We start from the raw sequence: 17,622 nt of genomic DNA on the forward strand, positions 1-17,622 counted from the left end.
TTCTTGTTGACACTCTTGCATAAATTTGCTTAGTGCAAAATTAATAGTTCTGGCGAAAGACTCTCCCACCTGAGCTGTTGGTCTCTGCAGCTGCTCCAGAGTTGCCATGAATTTCTTGGCTGCTTGCCAGTTCAGTCAGGTTGAATACAAATGCACGCGCCAATCAAACTTATTAGATTTGATTTATTTCGGGTTTATTTTTTTTAAACTAGAAATAATTTATCCTCTGCTTCACTGTTGTTGTAAAAGCTATTTTATTGATTGGATATATAAAGTCTGATTAAAATACAGAGAGATTTGTGAGTTTAAGTTAAAAAAATCTCAAAAGGTTCAAATGGCATGAATACTTTTTAAGGTACTAAAAAAGTCACGGTGAAGGTTTTGACCTAAAATCCTCTTTTCATTTATTTTTTAACAACAAGAAAGCTACAAGTTAAAAAAAAATCTTTATATGTCAACTGTTAATGCACTGTTTTCAGGCTCCGTCATATTGTGTGTTATTGTCCATGAAATTGTTCTGCTTTAATTTTCAAGAGACTCAAAGTGCAAAATTTTAAGAATAAGAAGGTGTGTTCACAAGAATGACCATTTTTTATTACATGAAAATATATAAGATCTAAGGCAAATCTCACCTTTTTAAAACGTTTTGCTTTTTCAAAATCATTCCGGGCTTAAGTGCATGTTACTCTCTTCATGAGATGCACAAAAAAGTATTTTCTTCCCTCCATGCATTGGTCCACTTTCATTGATTAGCTGGAATATAAAATGTGCTGTTCTACAAGAATGTCTGGTGTAAATGGATTTGTCTGACAGTGTAAAACATGCTGATCACTGCTACACATGTGTCACAGTTTCTCACACCAACATCATCAGTTCTATAAGAGTTAGTCATGACTGGGGGAGGAAACCCATTAGTCAGCATGCCAATTAAAAAGCTCAAACAACTTACGCACTGGTCCATGATTGCTGGGAATACCTGCGGACAGAAAAGAGGGGGCAGAGGGGGGAATAAGTGTTTCATTCAAGTGGCAGCTTTATGTTTGATACATTTGTCATAAAATTGCTAGAGAAAGTATTTTGATGGTGTTTTTTTTTTTTTTTTGCCTTGCAAAGCCCAGTGACACAACACTTATCCATTTGGCGTCTGCTGTGTCTGCTGATTAGCAGCAGTTCGAGAACCTGCTCCAAACTCCACCTTTTGCTGATGATAATTATGGGTCGGCCAGAGACAAAATGTCAAAGAATTCAAAGGCTCAATATGAAATAAAAATCTTTTCACCAGCATTTTTATTCATGTTTGGAAAAGTTCCTGAAGCATCCCTGCAGCATCTGTTTGTGCCATATGTTTTATCAGAATCTGGCTGTGGCTTTACCATCTCTGCATTGCATAATAATCATCAGTGAGTGATTCCCAGCCTACAATTAATTAAATTTCTGATCTTTTCACTTTGTGTTCTGCCATTATTTTGGGGGGTTTTATGTTGTTTGTTTCCCATTCATCAATTCATTACCACTCTGCGGCTATTGCAACAACTGCTGGCAGGAGCAAACCAATGCTGCAATCACAAATGGCCAGAATTTAAAGTCCAATTTGCAAGCCACTGAGCGAGGCCCAACAACAAAATAGTACTTCTGTGTTTACAAATAGAGGGCAAACAATGTTGACCTTTGGAGGTGATTTTATGGTTTGATCAAACTCCTGCCTCAAACCCCTCTTGACCTCTGAACTTGCTTGGCAAAACAAAATGAGTTGACGCTGCTGGCAAAGTGGACTGTCAACAAAATTCTTGGAGTGATTCTTCTCTTACAAAGGCAACAAAATTATTTTCTTGCCTTCAGGGTTTCTGCGAGAGTCAATGCAAAAAAAACATTTTGTGATTATGTTTAAGACCAATAAGCTATAAGACAAATTAATTAATTAGTGTTTACTCAATAACTTATGCTGAACCATTTTAATACCTTCAGCAAAGTAAGTACTACTTTAGGAAAAAGCCTTATTGCAATATACAGTATGCTTCATAAGTTATTGATGTGTTTTAGTCTACTATTTTACAGCAAATGTACTTAAAATCTTGTGAAATTATCCATACTTCTTGATATTTTCTATATTTTTTTCCAATTTAACCACAAACGTTTAGCGTATTTTATGTGACAGACTAATAATGCTGTGAAGAAGAAAAAGAATTACACCTGGTCTATTAAGAAAAATAGGAATATATGTGGCATGGATATGCATTTTACTCTCATAATCCTCATTAAAAGCAGGTGTGACCGCATGCCTTTGGAGAATCTGTCAAGAGCAAAACCATTAGTAGTGAACTTCAGTAACCTGGGGCCTCATGTAACTGAATTCTGAAACTTGCAGCGCACAAAAAATTCTGATGTACAAAACAAAATATGTTGCAGACAAGGAGAAACATTCAAAGCTTTAATGTACAATGTTGATATCTTAAATGTATATTTGTAGCAATAGGCGGTTCTGTAAAAAGTGCAAGTGCAAGCCCCCACCTTTTTAAATTAATACCACCATGTATCACTTCACAACTATATGCTGCAAGATGTTTTGTCTATCCCATGAAATCCTAAGAAATACATTGAAGTTTGGGGATAAAAAGATAAAAGGTAAAAAGGATATGAGAACTTTTGCAGGTCACTGTACACTTGTCAATAAGGTGACAAGGAGCTGATGTTAAAGAAAAAAAATAACAGTATTTCATTTTAACTGTCTAAACATAAAATTTTAAGCCACCTTTTAGTAGCCGAACCATTTTACACTGATTGTCTTTTTTTGGCCAACTCTGATTTCTGCAGCTTTTTTTTGTAGTTCTGCCCTGGTGGTTGCAATTTTGACCTATTCCTTTTTTATTACAAGGAATAATAGAGGAAAAGTGTGCAGCAGCTTCTTTGAGTCTATCAGATACTGAAGTGATTACAAGATTATCCCCACTGACATAAATGTCCCTGACCTTTATCTGATTTTTATTAAACTAAACTAGACTAATAGGGTATCAACATAAATGCAGTTGATTGATATGTTGACAGATTACAAATGATGGTAAATTTTAGTTTTGATGGATTTAATGAATAGATTATTCACTGATCAGAACTGATCATAGAAAAATGTGTCCAATTCTGACCTCTAACCGATTGATACAAGCATCTTGAATTATAGAACTTTTCCTCTAGTCAGAGTATAATAACACTGAAATGTGCTCAACGCATTCATTTTTAAGCAACCAAATAAAATTGATAGAATAAAAAATATAGCTTCAGACCTAACGGGGTAAATTTGGAAACATTTCAGTATTATCTTAAGGGATTAAAGCAAAAATAATACATGTTTAAACTTTGTTTCTTTTTACAACCCTTCTGATCCCATAAACCTTGAATTTCAGTCTTTCTTAATCATGTCCTGATGCTGAAGGCTATGATTCTTTTGGGCTGTAACTCATTTTATACCAGGATTCCATGTACAGGGATATAAATATGTAATAGACCCTGCCCAGAGATTAATGACTGCCATGATAAAAGAGGAAGAGTTGCTGACATATGAAACCTATTAAACTATAATTACGTGTTGCATGTTCAACATATTTGTCCTGATATGAGCAGCTGTATGTTTCTTTTTTTTCAGACAAAGCACTCTATATAATAGATGAAGGCATGTTAAGTGTATGAATCTGATCTCGAGAGAAATAAGAATAATTCAACACAAAATGTCCTCATTCAACACCTGGGGGACCAATATTGTTGCGTCACATCCATGTACAATATTATTGGATTTTATGCCACAGCCAAACAAGCGCTAATATTGCTTTTGATATGGCTAGACCTCGGTTTCATCAATTCAGGGCAGATGCGTCCTGGTGGTGGATTTTTTTCTATTTTCTTTCTTTTATTTTTTTTTTTCCTTTTTTTTTAATAATGGCCTGTCAATCTGACAGCAAACTCCACATTGGAGGGAGGCAAATAAGACAGAGGATGTACAGGGGTAAATCCAGCAATATCTCCTCAGAGTTCAGAGTTTCTCGTAAACAGACTCCCACACAGTCAGATGTGAGCGCACTCAAAGGTCTGTGCACAAACATGCAAATGATTCATGAAGCACATATTCATACAAATCACTAGATAATTATCCAATTAATCAACATCAAATTAAAAACAATAAGAGCAGTGTGGCAGCAGGGGATCAATAGTAATATCATTTCCCCTTCAAACCTAATCAGAATTCAAGTCAGACAGTCAAAACGAGCAACTGAAAAACCTGCTATAAATCCTGGAGGACTGCTGCTGTGAGATTTGCAGACTGCAAGGCTGGAAAAAAAGGGCCAAATCTGGGACTAGAGGGTTAGATCTTCCACCATCTGGCCACGCCTGGCCATCTAATGCCGCAACCCTACATAGCCGTGTTAGATTTATTGAGGCAATGAGCTTCCCTGCCCCCTGGCATGGGATTTGATAAATGTGACTCAACTCCTGTCCAAGATTATAATGGGGATAATGCAAAAGAGCACCTTCTGCCTCATAGATACCTTGAAAACTCTAGTACCTTAAACATGGGTTGCAAGACCTTTCTATTCAAGAGATTAAAGAACACTGTTGACCAGTGACGCAAAGTCCAAAAAGGCGACACACATATGTTGGACAAGTATTGGACAAGGATTGTAATCCATCATATTTAATATTACCTGGAAACTAGCAATTGTAACCTACTTGGTATTGTGCTCGTTTTTCTAAATAAACTAGCAACACTCACGGTGACCACACATTAGTTCTGGTTAAATTTTAATTCTTTATACAAGAAACAGCAGACCTTATTTAAATTGCTTAGTTACTGTTAGAAACAAGGTTTTGAAATACAGTGAACTGTTTCTTTATTAAAGTCCTGGTGTCTGCTTAATGTGACACTGATTAATACCTCTAAAAATAATTAAAATTAACACCTACTTACTGTATGTGGACATGCCATATGTCTGTTGAGTAAATAACAATAAAGCTGTTAGGCTACAATGACCAAAGGGAAGTTTAGAATAGTCAATGCACAAGCTTGAGTTTGATTGATGGCACAAAAACCTTCCTCCTGGCTCTGATTGGTTGTTTCTGACCAGAAGTAGTCGATTTCTGCAAACGCCAGTAGAATCACTGCGAGGAGTAGGAAACACTTGACATTTTTTTTTTTTTACAAATTATTTGTTTGATATTCTGCTGTCAGGACAGCTGAATAAGTGTGAAGTTTTAACAAATATGTAAAGAATATTTTTTTCTAAAAGTTACCTACCATAGCGTTAAAGCTTCACTTCAAGTCTTCCAAAACATTTGTCTGTCATTATAGTCATGCAGCCACATTTTTTAATCACCAGTGATCTTAAAATCTTTCTTCAAAAAGAATTTTTCTTGTTCAAAGGTGTTCATTCAAATTTGAGTTAATACTGTCCTTTCAGACTGACACTGAACATTGGTCCCTTAGGTGTAAGTAAAATGATTCATTTTTTTGGTCGGTAACTTAATTAGATTCTGTGGTCTTACACTTGAACATGATGTGATAGCAAAGGATTAAAATCCAATACAAATTTTGACAAAACCTTTCTTGTTTTAGTTCAGGTAGAATTACTAAAATGAATTGTACTCGATGTGCCACTAATTTCCTCTATTACTGTACTGTAACAGAAGCTTATCATGCCCTGACACTGATCATCTGGGCTAAACTGTTTAAATGAATAATAACCTTAGAGGATATAAATGTCTGAATTTAAACAAAGCAAAGAAAGATTGTGAAGCAAGTCAGATTTAATAACAAACTATGAAAGAATGCCCTTTTATGCAGAGCATAAAACTGTCTGGTTTTAATGGTAAATAGTTTACAGAGTTTGTCTCGTAAGATGTGACTTGAAGTACCTTCTGCATTATGGCTTTGGAGAAAACTTTGACACTTTATTGGTTGGATATTTCATCGTCAGTTATTAGTATCAATAATAAAAAAAGACTGTGAATGCTGTGCATTCAGCTAGTAAATTAGTTGCATGAACAGTTTTTAACCTACAGAAGATTTTTAATCTTTAATCTACTAATCTTTAAGGAGGTTAAAGATTTTTAACCTACTTACATATATTTGCAGTTCCTTTGGGTATGGGGAGGTAGGAGCCCACACTCCAGGCCCTTCCATGGTAGTGCCTCTTGCAGCGGCTGCAGTCGGGCCCTGTTGTGTTGTGTTCACACTCACAGCCCAGCTTCCCCTTGTCAAACACACAGCTGTTGGCATGCAGGTTGCACTTGCACCTGAGACAAAGGAAAAGCAACAAAAGACAAAGAGTTGAATAGGCATTGAGCTGAATCCACTGAATCAATACGTTCTGAGGGGAATATACAGAGTCGGCCCTCACGGCAATTTTTATTTGTGCCTTTCAAATTTCTTTGACATGGGTAAATTGAAATCCTGGCAGGCTATCTGACTTGGATCATGCCTCCTCAAAGCTTCATTATACCCTCCTTAAAAACAGAAAACAAGACTTCATTTGTTGGCGCCCTTGCGGAGAGAACAGCATTGCAAATAAGGTCACTTTTGCCACTGTGAAAGCTAAATAAAAGACGCTCTGTTAGATTCACTAATTGAGCTTAAAACACAGACTGTTAGAAAGATGATAGAGGGGAAAAAAGCTGTGTACCCTGGGAATTCTCTTTGTTCTTTATCTTTAAAGTTGCATTGTTTGCTGAAGACAGCCTTCAGCCTGGAAACTCAGATGGCGAGGCTGGTTTATTAGACTGAACTGCAGCAGAGCTGACAGACGCTCCTGCCAGGAGAAGAGAGAAGGCCTGACAGTTTTCTACAACATCTTGTCCGAGTGAGAGAGCCATGCTTCCAGGCTTAGGTGAAAACAAGATAGCTGCGGTTTCATTTAGAGTGACTTCAACCATCGGAATAAGCAGAGAGCAAATTACACGTACTCAAAATATAACCTTTCTCCACTGTGACTTGTGTTCACTCCCACGGAAAAGCTCTATCACAGGCAGAGAGGGCTGTGCTTGTTGCAATAAGTAAGATTACAGGTCATATTCCAGATATGTATTCCAAATATAGCTCTCTGTATTTACAGTTACTCCCAGTTGGGTAAAAGGTTACAACTTGTGACCTCAGCTTCTTGTGAGGTGGGAGGAAAGTGAATCAGTTGGGAGGAGAGCATGAAGTGGATCTGACACTGTAGACCTCCCAGGAGGCTCAGGCAGCTCACAGTTTCACATCAAGTCCATGTTTGTTTTTACAAAGTGCTTCCGAGGGAAGACTCTTCCCGTTTAAGACTGATCAGGCTTTTTTCGTTATTGCCAGCAGTGAACATGAGACAGAATAACGACAGCAGCAGCCTGAAATATAGCTTTCTAATTGGCTTCCTGGCCTTACTGTTAGATCTATCTTTATTAATGGAGGACAGGGATGTAGCTGTACACATGATTCATGGTTTAGTCTAGATGACAGTAAAACGAAGGAAATCCAAAAGGTTCTGTCCCTCTTCAATTGTTTGGAACAGAGAATTAGTCCTGCTAAACAGACTCCTCAGTGAGGACATAAGTTTGCATTCTACAGGCACCAAGGCTGGTATCACTTTAAGATTTTAATAACTTTGGGCGTGCTGCAGTGGCGTAGAGGGTAGCGCGACACACATTTGGAAGCCTTGAGTCCTCGACGCGGCCGTCGCGGGTTAGATTCCCGGACCCGACGACATTTGCTGCATGTCTTCCCCCCACTGCTTCTCCCTTTCCTGTTAGCCTACTGTCATATAAGGGAGACTAGAGCCCACAAAAAGACCCCCTGGAGGGAAAAAAAAAAAATTAATAACTTTGGAAAGCTACCTAATGCTCTATGTCCAACCTGTACATGGCAAGTGATATTAGGATAGATTAAGGCCTTAAACAAGTTTCAAAGCTGCTGAAATTATTGTTTGTAATTTGATTATTGTATGGAATGTAAATATGTGACCCTTAAGAAAAAGAGTGTTATATATTTTTAAATCTTTAAGGTTTGGTTTAGTAAGCCTGTTTGGTTATTGGCACTATGGTACAACACATTAATTCACTAAAGGCCCAAGCAAAACACTTTTTTCTAACAACAAAAAAAGCGTACTTTCCAATTTCTATTTTCATTTCCATAAACTATTGCTCCAGTGCAGCATCAGAGGTTCTTCAGGGAGTTGATATCTTTTCATCCGTTCAATAGGCTTTTCTCTTGTATGATCCGCTGAACAATACTTCCTTTGTTCTCTAGAATCTTCTCATTTACAAATGCGTCTGTGTGTGCAATGCCAGCTGCAAAGCAGCAAAGAAAACACTCCACAGGGTCATATCCACTGTCCAAAAGATCCCTGTTTCATCTCTGGATTATCTTTACTATTTCTATCAACTAAAAAAAGAAAATGACTCAAGTCAACCTCAGAGGCTTATCCCACTTTGGAGGCTACAATTCAGCAACTTCTCATTGGTACAGAAATAGAAAGTAGATGTTATAATCTAATCCAATTTTTTAGGATGAGATTTTTAATGACAAATTTAAATAATCTGAAATGGAAAATTTTGTGTGTAACACAGAGTATGTTTTCTTTTAATATACGGTAAATGATTTTCTGTTTTCATTTTAATATTATAGTAGAGTAATATGCATCCAGTGAATTCTGCCTCAAAAATAAACTTGGTCACGCCCATTCATTAACCTTTGCTACAAACAGCAAGGGCTTTCAAGGAAAGTTATCACTGGTGTTGACAAAAGAAACAGAAACCATTTGATCCAAATTTTATGAAAAAAAAACCCAGTTTTTATTAAGGCCTACAGTGTAGAGGTTTGGACATAGTGCCCCAAGATTGCTCTTCCCAGAATTACCTTTTGAGATAGAAAGGTTTGCCAAAACTTCTATACAAAACATCTTAGCTTAGTCAGAAAGGATAGAAAACCCTTCACCGATGGTCAGTTTAGTAGAACTGCCATTTTCAAGTTTTGCCAAAGATTCTGAACTGAATTTTGACCAGCCAAATTGATGAAAGTATATTCCACTAACGCTGTTTTTTTATTTCTCTACAACCTAAACCCTGACCAGGAAGCAGGCCCTGTTTGGTCTCCCTTCTGTTCTTCATGACTTTTTGTTCACTGGTGTTCTTGAAATTAGTTTTAGAAGGATTAGATTAAATATAGAGATGAAATAGACATTTCAGTTTGAGCATGAGAGGAGTGATCAAATGAATTTTATCATGCTTGGTAATAAAAAAATAATAAAAATATGTTTTAAAAGACAACAATAAAGTCATGAATAACATACATCAAGAGCAATAATGGATAAGATTCAAAAGCAGCATGGATTCTTACCCTAACAAAATACTCTTGTTACCCCAAATTCCCCATTGTCCTTAACTTTTTAATCAATTAAAGTCCTCGCTCCACAAAATTAATGACTGGGTGTAGCTCCTCTGCCATGCAGACAGCAGCGACTCCCCGAAGTCAAGAGCGATGAGATTTGACCTTCCACTTAATTAAAAACCAGCAAAATCTGGATCATCAGGCCCAACCGGCGCGGCAAGCCGGCTGATAGAGGAGAGGATGTGGACTCAGGGGAGCTCTGGAATGCAATGCTTTTGCCGCCGGCATTGTCATATTGAAATCGGAGAAGTTTTTTGTGTGGCTGCTGATATTGGTCACAAGAAGGGAGACATCCCCTCCCTCTTCCTTTGCTATTAATGCTGTTCACCATTCAGACTCCAGTGATGGTGTAAATCCCTGTAAAAGTGCATATTTTAATAAAGTCTGAACACATGTTCAAAAGAGGGAGGCTATGGTGTAGGTTTAGCAAGGATTTTATGTGGTACAAAAAAAATGTTTGTGATCACTTAACCTTTCTAAAAAACACAATTTATCCAAAACTAAATGAGCCAAAACTCACTTAGTGGTTTCAACTGACTGGCACAAATTAAATTTAGTTCATAATAATCTGTTGTTGTGATATTGTGGCATAAAGTGCATTACAAAAAAAAAAAAAAAGTGTATTCTTTTTTGGGGGGGGGTTCACTTGTGATGCTATGTTCAGTTAGTTTTATTTGGGATTTTAAATGACAAAACAACACAAAGTAGTACATAATTATGAAGTGGGAGGGTAATATGTAGTTTTTAAATATTTTCATAAAAATATAAAATCTAGTGCAACCAATGTATCTGCCGATGCCCCTCATGGATAAAAAGTCCTGTGTGCAAATTAAACTGCCAGGTTGAGCTAAGCGATAACTCTTGTGGAGTGATAGCAATTCACAGCGTTATTGGGGGATTCTATTATTAGAACAAAATAGTTTTGCACTCTACAAAGGTATAGGAGCAACCAGGGGGATACTTTTGTTATTGTAAATAATAATTTGTTCTTAATTAATCTCCTGGTTAAATAACGGTTATATAAATAAATTAAAAAAAGAAAGTCAGAAAAAAAAAAAAAAAGAAAGTCACGAGATGTCTTGTTTCCAGTTTAGTACAAGCCACTCTGGGATGTTGTGAACATATGGAGAAAGATGCTGCTGTCAAAATTTACAGTTTTGGCCTAAATACAAAAGTGTTTTGTAGTGTGTATTACCACTGCACATCATCCGAACACAACAGCCCAAAGCTGAAACATTCCACTTTTCATGCTCTGTCCGGGGATCCGGGGGGATTTCGTTGACTGATGAAAATCCAGGTTTTCATCGTTTTTCAGGGGAACCAATAGGCATACTTAAATGGACTGGCACAATGCATGGAATATGACAGCCTTTCTTTCATTTAACATCCACCAGGAGCGACTGCCAGCTGGTTGGTTTGGAGTGAACGTCAGCAAACTGCGTGGCAGAGTAGGTAGAACAAGGACCAAAACGAAAAATAGTTCCTTTCTATTTCAATTTAAAAAAAAACTCCTTGAAGTAAACAGGAGATGCTTAACGTAGTAATCATATTGTTTATTGTTTTTCTTATCCTAACAGGTATCCTGCAAGTTTTTGTTCTACAGATGCAAAACTGGACAAATTCATTTAGACAACTGAGGTGACATTTGTGTTGAGTTTGTGAAGATATTTTGAAGAAGACAGCAGAGGTGTCCTTTGTCTTCTGTTGCCTACCAGCTGGCTGTTAGCTACTTAGCAGCGTGTTAAATGGCTCCCAGTGTCAAACACAATATTTCGTCCTTGTGATAGATCATAAGCTCCCTAATTTAAGACACTACAAAAAATAGACCAGAGAACTGGCAGTTCAAGAAAACCTTCTTTGTGCTAACCTCCAGGTTACATGTACACTGAGCTCCCAGGAAAACACAGATGTACATGTTTTAAAAAAATATATATGTTAATTTATTACAAATGAAACATTTAGTAATTACTGAATAAACTCTTTCTTGACACAATAATTTTTATAAATTTAGCCTAAGGCCACAACGCAAGAGTCAAAAAAACATCATAAGTAGATCATTTAAGACCAATGTATTTTTTTTTAACACTAGATAATTAAAATGTGAAAATCCAGTTGAACATCCTGGGGCCTGATTGGCTGTACCTCCAAAACTGGAGAAGAAGAGCTGTGGTTCCTAATTCCATCAAACACTGAGAGCCCACTGTGTCTTTAAACACAGTTTGGATTTTCAAAACCTTTAATCTATCTGATCAAATCCCCCCCAAAAGAATGTTTGCTGCAATAGTAAGAGGGTGATATTTATATAAGAAATCCCATTGCACAGTTAAGTCAGAAAGATCTTTGTAATAATTTTGTTAATATTTGTGAATAAAGGAATACCCAAACAGCACTAAGATGTCACAGTGCAACAATTCACATTTTTTATTTGACCGTTTAAACTTTCTATCTTCACATTTCAGTTAAGTTCACATAGAAAATGTTGCATTTTATTTACATACAGACATATTGAATTTAACTTGGTTTCTCTGTCTCCTTCAGAATCTTTTTATGGAAATTCATTCTTCTTTTTACAACAATGGAAAGATTTACTTACGTAACCTTCCTCAGAGATGAATGACATATAATGATTCATGATTTTTTTTTTTTTTTTTACAAAATCTTCATGGATAAAATCAAATAGGAAAGAGTAACAGTTGTATAAAAGAATTACGTTATATTAACTGAAATGTGTTGTCTTAAACTTTTTGTCTCAAGGTTTCAATATTTATGGAGACAATTGCTTTTATAAAAAACTAATATGGCCATTTTTACATTGACAGTATTTTTATTTTTTTTTTAGATTCAACCCATGGCCGCTTCTCTGACTGATAAGAACGAGCAAAACAGCTTCCCTCAGGTCCGTATCTCACCTACTACCTCAAACAACTCACCCATGGTCAGAGCTTGTAATGTGCATCCATGCTGAATAAATACATACTGAGTTTTCCTGAAACTTTTCTCAACCAGACACTTTGCAGAGGCTCAGATATGCTAAGCAGTGATTGCTTTGAAAGATATGAAGAGATCAAGGCTGGTGAGCACAACTTTAACCTTGCTGCAAGTTTTAGAGTGTCAGTGTGTTTCCTTGGACAATCTAGAGAAACTTGCCAACTCCTACTGGGTAACGGAGTGATGCTTTTGTCTCAAAACGAAAGCAAAAGCACTGTAGCACATGAAGGCTATGGAGGCAAGAAAATCAATTTCAGAACTAAAAGGTTCCCTCTTGAACATCTACTGAAAGTTTAAGCTGGCTTGCTTCTGCATTTTTTTTTTCCATTAGCAACATCAGTATAATTTTATGAGTCAAAATCTCAGAGAACATTTCTCTGTTTATCAAGAGTTTATCTTTGCTATATATGTATTCTTGTTTAAATATTTTAATGATGTAAATAAGTGCTCTGAAAACATACTAACATCCTTACAATGTGTTTTTTTTATATTTTAACTTATGTGATGGAGCTCATCAAAAAAAAAAAAAAAAAAAAGACAAAAACCTACCAAAACAAAACAACAACAAAGACAATAGCAAACCCTTACTTGTTGAATCATGAACTAATGCAAGCCACCATATTTAACCACACTGGTGATACTGACTAACCAATCAAGGAATCAACTGAATAGTATCTGTCAGACAACATGAAGTAGGCACAAAAATGTCTAAAGTCATCACACACTGTGCTGATCTGAAGAAATTCAGGATAAAAGCGCTCTAAAAAGGGATATATGACATGTTCATCTTTCCCATGATTTGCATGGCTTCATGATTCCAGCAAAATGAACTGAGAGTTATAATCCAATGAAATATATATACAAACCATTTTTTCATTAATAACATAGATTACTGTACAAAAACATGGTTTTCTAAGCTTCTATAAAACTATATTAGGGATAAAATGGCTTCCTCTTACAAAAACAAACAGTTTCGAATACAGATAATTTAAATGGTTCTTTGAATGGAACAAATCCTGTGTTCACCTTAGTACTGTGTTTGATACTACTCCCATCACTAGCAAAAAGCCCCACCATGGAAACCACAACTCACATGTGATGGAATGTTAATGATCAGCAGTTTTTCCCATCAGAACAACAGAGACTAAAGAACTTGGTTTAGATTTATTTAATAATTGGAATCAGTTAGACAAGAACAAACTGTGGGCAATGTTGCAATTTTATCCCATTTTTTAATATAGATTGTGCAGTAGAGCTTGATTTGCATTTCTAAATTTGATGGTAGGTTCACTTAATTTTCTTTGAGAAATAAGCTGAGAATTTGCATATCTTTGAATAAAAGGGTGTCTCCCAAACATCCACCTTTCTGTTCCAGTCCCATTTGCTTTATTCTGGACCCAAAGAGGACGATCAGCATCCTAACACCAACAGAGAAGATTCCTAATTCTTGCTGCAAACCACTCCAAAGTTTGCTGGTTAAAAAGTGATATCTGAATTTGCTGTATGGTTACAAATATTACATTTTTAAAGTTTAATCAATAGACATTATTTACCTTAATTACCCTAATTACAGTTCAAGCCCTGATCTGTCTGCTGTATTTCAAGCTGTTTGATTAATAAACCTCTAATGTCTTCATAGGGATGTGATATTTATACAGATATCAAATCCACACAATCTTTTTGAGACATTTGAAATATATTTAGGGTATTAGAGTAAAGAGAGATAAAGGTAAATGCATGCCCCATTTTTAAATTTTTTATTTCTTTAAAAATAATGCATGTGTAGATTTACTCATATGTTACAGTAATGCACTGCTTTGTGTTGATTGAAATAAAACAATTTAGGTATAACATGACTCAGTAAGAAAAAGATCTAGTGGATAATTTTTTTTAAGAAAAGGTATTTAACCTCATTGGACATTTCTCTGGAGAGGTTGTATGAGTAGTCAGGTTACTAAACAATATTCCACGAACCATGAAGATTTATTTAAGAAGTGTTCAATCCATCAGCCAATTATATGAAGAGCATTACATCAGCCAAACCTTCCAAGAGATGACCGAATAGCCCATGGCAACTCTAGAGGAGCAGTAGAGATCAACCGCTCAGGTGGAAGAACTGTTAACTGAACGTGCCACAAATCTAGCCTCCGGAAGATTGGCAAGAAGAAACCGGAAGGAAAGAAGTTCTTCCATCAGGTGTCCTATAGGAAACAACAAACATGTCATATTACGCTTAAAAAAACAAAACAAAAACATTATGTCCAAGGTAAAATATGGTGGTGCAGCAGAAGGCTGAATAAACAAGCATCTCACATAAATATAAAAACTTTCTGTTTGTTTTCTTCCAGTTCACAGTTATGCACTCCTTTGTATTAGTCTATGTAAACTACAGTTTGTTTTTGTTGGCTATGGTGCCTGTTTGATACTTTTTATCATCAAAGGTATATATTAAGAAGAGAAACAAACCCAACTTCCACAAAAGGCTTGACAGCTCCTCTTTGCATTGCCTACTTTAACATTGCAGATGGTGTTGAGACGAGAAGGGAGAGTCACCTCATTACAGCAAGGTCTGTTACCGTGAAATTGAAGAGTCCGATTAGGTTTGTTTTTGTCGCTCCGTGTTGTGGCCAATTTTATCATCCTTGGTGGTGTAACGCAGTATCAAACAAATTGTTTGAGTCCCCCATCGACATACAAAGTAGCCCCGCCAGAGCTCGTCAAATTATTGCAGAAATATTAAGAATGGATCACAAGTTAATTCCCTCTGCTCCAATTTTCTCCCGCAGCAAAATGAAACCTAAATTTGCATAGCTCCAGGCCCTGCCCTCGAAAGCCCATGATTTGTTTCAATGACAGGAGCTATTATTGAGTGGAGCCTTGATGTAGTCATACAGTATTCCAATGTCTAAGACCCTAATCGTTCCCCAGCGATCGCAGTGGAGGGTTGTGTTATTTGTGAGGTGATGTAGGCAGCTGAGAAGGGAAGGGAGCCCTGGAGAAATCAGCAAGAAAAAGAAATAGTATGTTAAGATGAAATTCTGAGGTTTTCTGAATGCAACCCTGCCTACAACAAATTCAGCAGCAAGATAGAAAATACGAGCCGCATGGAAAGCATTTCAATTTTGGAATATGATGGTAATAAGTTTGTCACTTTGTCACTTAGAGAGTAAACACCCTCATAAACTCATGGAGGGATGTACAGCACTAACCGTTAACAAGTCCCAACAAGCTTGTCTGCTTCACTCCGAGAAAACCTTGATCACAAAACAACTGCAGCCAACGAACAACTTGATGATTTTACAATTCATGGCCGCTTCCTCTTCAGAGACAGCTTATGTTGATGTACTTTCTCTGGCACCCATATATTATTTACAAAGAAAGCCCGTCCCTTAATGAGCACTAATTAAACACTGGAGACTGGGAGATGACTGGCAGAAAACACCTCTGCACAGTTTGTATATGTTTTACTATGAAAGAAAGCCTCTTCTTCTACAAAGAATATAGCAGTGAGAATTAGGTTTAAAAAACTGGCCCTAAAGGAACCACAGACACCAGTTGATCCTTTCCCAAAACCTTTTAGTGAAAAATATTTGATTTCTATGTACAACTATTTTCAACAAAATACTGTAGTCCTGCTTGTCTTTCAGTCCTTATAGATGTTTCAAGCTATACCAAGGACTAAAAAAGTTACAGTTTTGAAACCTTGAAATTTTTGGCATACAATTTCTATTGTTTGAAGTCCTTCTAATGAGATTTCAGAGAAAGTGTCAAATTATTCTATTGCTATCAGCTGCAAAGCAGTTAGCTGGCTGAGAGCAGACTAAAGCTTTTCCCAATGCTTAAAAAAACTAATTTGGCTAATTAAATATAAATATTCCTGCAACAAAAATTTATGAGTATTCATAATGTGGCAAGGAAAGGAGCAATTCTTATTTCTTTCATGAAGCTGACAAGATTTATAAGGAGGTGACGAGCCGAGCTGCATATTTTTTGAGTATCTAACTGGAGCCACGTAGCTGAGCCAGTAGACCAGCTAATTAATATTTTGATTTTTATAATACATATAATGGTGTTATAGACGACAATATGACAACAAATGTTCCTGATCAGCTATTTTAGCAGCCATACATATATTTGTCCCATTTCTGTCAACTCATACATTTTTGTCTCAAATATTTGTGTCTATTTTGTTATCACTTGGTATTTCTGTTCAAGCTTATATGCCATGGGAGCCATCCCATACATTCCTGGCCATGGCTAAGAAACCTGAGATTTCTGTTTTTCCTACAGTGTCTGAGCCAAATGGAGGAGTGAGAATCCAAACACTAAATCTAAGACAAAGCTCATATTTTGCTAAATAAGCTGCCATAACATGTATGAAGTTCTGAAAAAAATATTGCGTAAGATATAAGAAATTACTTTTACAGAAAAATATTGGTATATTTTCCAAGTCAAATCCAAGTTTTACCAAGCATATAAATGTTTTTTCTTAGATTGCCCACCAATTTTCTGGTAAAAACAAAAAAACAAAAAAACCCCACCTTATTTAATATATAAACTTATAATAAAAAAGTTATTTTTATAAGTATTTATTTAATAAAGCAAAGTGTCCATTTTGTAATCAAAGTCTGAATCCACACTGAATATTTATTAGAAATCAAATGATCAATTATTTAAAAATACCACCAGTAAGATACTAAAAATAAATGTTAAAAATACTTTCTCATCTACATTTTAATTTTTAAGGATAAAAACTAATTACTTTGTATTTTTTTAGTAAATATTACTCTTTTTTTAAATAATTTTTGTCATCAAAAAAATAATTTTTTGTTTGGCTCAGAATGAGTGTCCCACTCTGTCCTTCCAGACCACTAGAAGATGTTCATAGGAAGGCCATGTGAACAACTCAGACACACTGAGTGGCCGGATGTTATAATGACACATCATTGTTTCAAAAACCCTATAATCCCATTTTTTTGCATTACTTTGCAAAGCTACATTAAACCCCAATTCTTCTCAAAGTGTCAAAGGCTTTGGTGTAGGAATGAAACTCAGCTAAAAATGAACAAAATTTCCATCACAGTTCTAAACAACATCCTTTACAAACTCAGGAGGAATATTGATTGCTCTCCTCTTGCTGCATTCTGTCTTGCATTATAAACTAACAAGCTTGAAAAGATGAATAAGGAAGACCTCTAAAGACAGGATGGAGGGAAATGCATCCAGACTGAAGGTTATAT

At 36.1% G+C, this 17,622-nt stretch overlaps 1 protein-coding gene across 3 annotated transcripts in view; it reads right to left on the reverse strand.

The window, feature by feature from the left end:
• Nucleotides 1–17,622, reverse strand: part of LOC122840848 (netrin-G1-like) — a 67,865-nt gene that overhangs the window by 14,023 nt on the left and 36,220 nt on the right. For all 3 annotated transcript variants that reach the window (XM_044133593.1, XM_044133595.1, XM_044133592.1), the window contains exons 4-5: nucleotides 6,104–6,276; nucleotides 950–976 (exon numbers count right to left, since the gene is read on the reverse strand). In XM_044133593.1, coding sequence (XP_043989528.1) covers nucleotides 950–976; nucleotides 6,104–6,276 — 200 coding nt within the window. The remainder of the gene's footprint in view (nucleotides 1–949; nucleotides 977–6,103; nucleotides 6,277–17,622) is intronic.

The sequence above is a fragment of the Gambusia affinis genome, linkage group LG12 (assembly GCF_019740435.1).
Source record: "Gambusia affinis linkage group LG12, SWU_Gaff_1.0, whole genome shotgun sequence".
NCBI lineage: Eukaryota > Metazoa > Chordata > Actinopteri > Cyprinodontiformes > Poeciliidae > Gambusia > Gambusia affinis.